The sequence below is a fragment of the Lipotes vexillifer genome, unplaced genomic scaffold, assembly GCF_000442215.2.
Source record: "Lipotes vexillifer unplaced genomic scaffold, Lipotes_vexillifer_v1.1 scaffold1129, whole genome shotgun sequence".
Classification (NCBI taxonomy): domain Eukaryota; kingdom Metazoa; phylum Chordata; class Mammalia; order Artiodactyla; family Lipotidae; genus Lipotes; species Lipotes vexillifer.
Window position 1 is genome coordinate 1389047 of NW_006789022.1, and position 5081 is coordinate 1394127.

The following is a 5081-nucleotide window of genomic DNA, read 5'->3' on the forward strand; positions in this document are numbered from 1 at the left end:
GCAGGAATGGGGTGTCCTCGATATGGCATTTCAGCCATCAGAAGGGTGTATACTTCAACAGTAAATTAAGTGAATTTGCATCTGACTTATGCCTCAGTCTACTGAGAGCTGAATTACCATGAGTCAGTCCTCCAAAACACTGAACATTTTAGCTTTCTTGCTCTGTATAGGCACACATAAACTATTCACCTTCTTTCTTACAATGTAATTTACTTTGAAAGATTAAGGCTTACTCTCTGGTTAAGGATTTCCACAAATGTATTTTCTATAAAGAGTAACTACTATTGATATTACTGAATACATTGCTTTGGGCTTGGCGCTTTACACATTCATTTAATTTTCAAGCCCTCTGAGATAGGAGATATTATTGGCGCTGGCTGCCAGCTTCTTGAGGGCAGAGCACACTCAAACCTGTTTCATTCACCAGTTCAGCCAGTGCCTGGCATATAGTAGCTGCTCAATAAATGAATGAATGGATCCTGATTTTAAAGGAAAGGAAAAGGCAGCTCAGTGAGATAAAAGCAACTCACTCAAGGTCACCAAGGTCTCTGACTCAGGCATGGAGGGCAATGCTTTTCCACAGCCCTACTCCACCTCTCACACTGGGGTCCAACACCCAAGTCGGATCATTCAGTTACAGTCCACTTGATACAAAACTAGGCAACCATTAAAAGAGAGTAATTATGGAGAAATTGCATTTATAAAAATTTTATGATATGATAACTGAAGAAAGCAGGACAACCATGTGTCCACAAGGACTGCCATCATGCAAAAACATCTATGCATGTGATCGGAAAGGAAGATGCATAAGTGGAAGTAGAGCAGGAAACTGTATGAGTGGTGAATTTTCTCCCTTAGAACTTCAAATGCTGTGCTGATATTTTTAGACTAAAGAAAAAAATGCTATGTGTAGAATGCAATTTCCAAACACAGCACACGCACCTTAGAGGGTGTGGTGTAAGCGTTCAAGAGGGTCTCCTCTTCCTCCTCCACTTCAATTCTAAGAACACCGGTTAAGAGAAACAATAAACTTCCACCCAAAATCTAAGGCAAGGGTTGATCAAAAAAGAAATCTGAGTATTAGTTACATTTGCTGCTTGTTTCTAAAATTATACATGCAACAGGTAACAATAATGCAATGATGACAATAGATAACAATAACGATAGATAAATGATGAAATATAATATGTGGTTTGATGGAAAGGCCTTGAGCAGAAAAGGATACAGCTCTTGTATGGAAACGATGTCTCTGGCTCCTGCATGCCCGCTGTCCTTGGAGGCACCGAGCCTGGCTTTGGACAATCTTTTGCTCAGAAACTGAGGAAGAAAAGATAATGAATATATTACTCCATAGTCAAGTAATAGAGGAGGCGTTCCCCACAGCCATGAGGTAATAATGGGCATTTGAAACATAATCAAAGACATAAAATTCCGCAAAGGAAGAATGCAGAAGATGCACAATAGACCAAAAATTAAAGACTTCACCCGTGACTGTTTCACTACAACACATAACAGTTCTAATATTAACACCAATTATTTGTTGAAGACACAGTTTTAGGTGATTTACGTCCATTCTCATTTCATTCAATAACCATCAAAAGTACAGATCAAGAGAACCACTGAGAGGAGAGGAAACTGAGGCTCGGAGCCATTAGGTTAGTTGGTCCAAGCTCACACTGGGACTGAAATCCAGGCCCGACTCTTTCAAAGCCCACACTCTTCTCAATACAGCGCACTGTCTCCCGAATGAGTAAACACGGAGTTACGTTATCAGTTTGCCTACAGTTTGTTCTTTTTTCTTCTCTTTTCTTTTTTTTTTTAGTTTGTTCTTACCTCGTGCTCAAAAGAGTTTAGGGTCTCTGAGGTGAGGCAGTCTTTACGTGTGCTGGTGCAGAAGGCTATAAGCTCGCCAGCCATTCCCTCCTCATTCTGTCCATACAGAACACACAGCTCTATCACTGCAGGGGGAAATTGGACACGTAAGAACTTAGTTCATTGCTTGCAGCTTTCATCTTGAAAAGTGAAAATAATCCTCTACTTAAATTCAATCAAAATTTATTCAGCACCTACTAGTGACAGGCACTGTTCGAGGCCCAAGGACACAGCAGTGAATAAAAAGAGACGCACCCTTGTCCTTACGCAGCTCACTATGGAGGGGGGACAGAAAACAAATAAGTAGGGCTTCCCTGGTGGCTCAGTTGTTGGGAATCTGCCTGCCAATGCAGGGGACATGAGTTCGAGCCCTGGTCTGGGAAGATCCCACATGCCACGGAGCAACTAAGCCCGTGTAACCCAACTACTGAGCCTGCGTGCCACAACTACTGAGCCTGCACTCTAGAGCCTGCGTGCCACAACTACTGAGCCCACATGCCAGAGCTACTGAAGCCTGCGCACCTAGAGCCCCTGCTCCTCGAAAAGAGAAGCCACCGCAATGAGAAGCCCGTGCACCGCAACTAGAGAAAGCCCGCGTTCAGCAACAAAGACCCAATGCAGCCAAAAATAAATAAATTTAAAAAAAAGAAAAAAGAAAACAAATAAGTAAAAGACCTACGTTAGACAATTAAATGTGCTTTGTAGGAAAATAAAGCTTGGACAGGGATGGGGGAGTGGGGGGAGGGGCTGGCAATTAAAAAAATTTTTTTTTCCCTGCGCCACCAGGGAAGCCCTGGGCTGGCAATTTTAAACCCAGTGATTAGGGAAGGCTTCATTGAGGAGGTGACATTTTTTTTTTTTTTTTGCGGTACGCGGACCTCTCACTGCTGTGGCCTCTCCCATAGCGGAGCACAGGCTCCGGACGCGCAGGCTCAGCGGCCATGGCTCACGGGCCCAGCTGCGCCACAGCATGTGGGATCTTCCCTGACTGGGGCACGAACCCGTGTCCCCTGCATCGGCAGGCGGACTCCCAACCACTGCGCCACCAGGGAAGCCCGAGGAGGTGACATTTGAGTAAGGACTTGAAGGAAGTAAAGGAGCGAGTCAGACAGTGTTGAGGGGAAGAGCTTTCAGGCAAAGATCCTGAGGGAGAAGCAAGGCCTCTGGGGCTGGGATGCACTGAGGAAGGAGGCGACGATGAGTTGAAAGGGTGAAGGGGGTGCAGACCGTTGGCCACTGTAATTATTGAGCAAGCCAAGAAATCACCAGAGGGTTTGAACAGAGCAGTAACACGATCTGACTTCCACTCAACAGGGTCACCCTGGCTGCTGTGTTAAGCAGACTGAAGGGGACAAGGGCAGAATCAGGGGGACCAATTAAGAGAACCATGGCAAAGTCCAGGTGAGAGATGATGGTGGCTTGGATCAAGGTGGTGGCAGTGGACGAGGGGGAGAAGTGGTCGGACTCTAGGTGGGAAACACTTTGAAGGTAAAGCCAGTGGGATTGGCTGACTGGATATGGGGTGTGAAGAGAGAAAGGCGTCAAGGATGATGCTGTGGGTTTAGCCTGAGCACCTGGAAGGGGGCAGTTAACTGAGCTGGGGAGGCAGCAGGAGGATCTATGAGGAGAGGAAGCAGGAGCTTAGCTTTAGACACGTGGAGTTTAGATGCCAATCAGACATCCAGCTGGACACATTTAGGAGGCAGACCAGCCCGCAGATCAGGCAAAAGGTCTGGGCTGAGATATAATTTGGGAGTCATCAGCAAACACATGAATGTAAATCCAGGAGACCAGGTGAGATCACCAAGGAGCCGAGTGTATCTCGGGGCTCAGGATGCGGGTGAATCCGCAAAGGCTGAGAGGTGACACGCATGGTAGAGAACACCTGGGAGGAGCATCCAAGCAGCTATGAGAAAAAACGTGTTTTAAAGGAGAGGACACGATAAATGGCATCAAATGCTGCTATCCATCCAAACGAAGACTGAAAATGCATCCCTGGCTTTAGCCAGGTGAAGGTCGTCGGTGACCTTGAGAGGAGCAATTTTAGTGAAGTGGTGGGGATGAAAAAGCTGTGACTGAAATGGGCTTAAAGAGGAAAAATTTGAAGAATAGGTAATCCTGAGGAGATGTGTTGTAATTGGGAGAAGATAACTGGAGTGGGAAGGCGGGACAATGGAGTATTTAAACGGAGGGAGTCTAAGAGTCACATTCCTAGGCTATTAGGAAAAAAAACCTTATAGAGAGAAAAACGGAAAATAAGGGGAGAATTATTAGAGTGATGTCCTTGAGGAGGAGAAGGAATGGGATTTAGGACTCAAGTGGAGCATGTGGCTTTTGCTAGGAATATGGAGAATTTATTTACTGTAATGGGAGGAGGCAAGGAATATGGCACAGACACAGGTCAGTGCGAAGAAGTAATGGGGGTAGCTTAAAGAAGTTTTCTAATTCCTTCTATTCTTCTCAGCAAAACAGGAAGTAAGTTCATCGGCTGAGAGAGAGAGTGGGACAGAAGGTTGTTGAAGGCGCGGCAGGTGACGAATAATCATAGGAGACTCGGGGTGAACAGACCAGGGAAATATGGTATGACCATCAGGCAATATTAAAGTCCCAGCGAGGTTAGCAATTATGAATTCCAAGTCTAGAATTCCAACAGCACTGCCAATGTAGTCCTACATGAGATGGGAGCCTTTAAAAATTCTCTTGTTTTGATTTCAGGCTCACCAAATAAATTTCTGACTATGATTGGTTTTCTCATTCAAGTCTCCTGTTAGGAAGAGAATGCCCTGGAGATAAAAACTTGGGAGTATTCTGGTCTCTCATAAATTACCATGTTTGCGTCCTGGTTTTATATATTAAAAAAGAAGTTCAATATGCTGATGAATGATTAAGGCAGGTGCACAATCACCCTGATTCTAAAACTGAGACTGTCCACACCTCCAAAGACTTTGCTTCCAACAACTCCTTACACTGCCCCAGACCCTGACCGGTACGATGGACCAATACAATGCAGCACCGGACTCGGGCACAGGAGACCTGGTTCGCAGACCAGCTCAGGCAATTAACTCTCCTTATTTGTTTCTCCATCTGTAAACAGCTGACAAGCTCCTTAAAGTTCCTTCCAAAGCTAAAATTCAATTTTAGGAACCCACCTCAGGGGACTCATATTTGCACAGACCACCAACAGTTTTGATGAGAAGTGATGGTTCAGC

At 45.2% G+C, this 5081-nt stretch overlaps 1 protein-coding gene across 1 annotated transcript in view; it reads right to left on the reverse strand.

Annotated features, from left to right (window-relative positions):
• POLA2 (DNA polymerase alpha 2, accessory subunit) overlaps positions 1-5081 on the reverse strand; it is a 26612-nt gene that overhangs the window by 21081 nt on the left and 450 nt on the right. The window contains exons 2-4 of the mRNA XM_007462010.1: positions 1834-1958; positions 1226-1317; positions 943-1000 (exon numbers count right to left, since the gene is read on the reverse strand). Of these exons, the coding sequence (XP_007462072.1) occupies positions 943-1000; positions 1226-1317; positions 1834-1958 (275 nt within the window). The remainder of the gene's footprint in view (positions 1-942; positions 1001-1225; positions 1318-1833; positions 1959-5081) is intronic.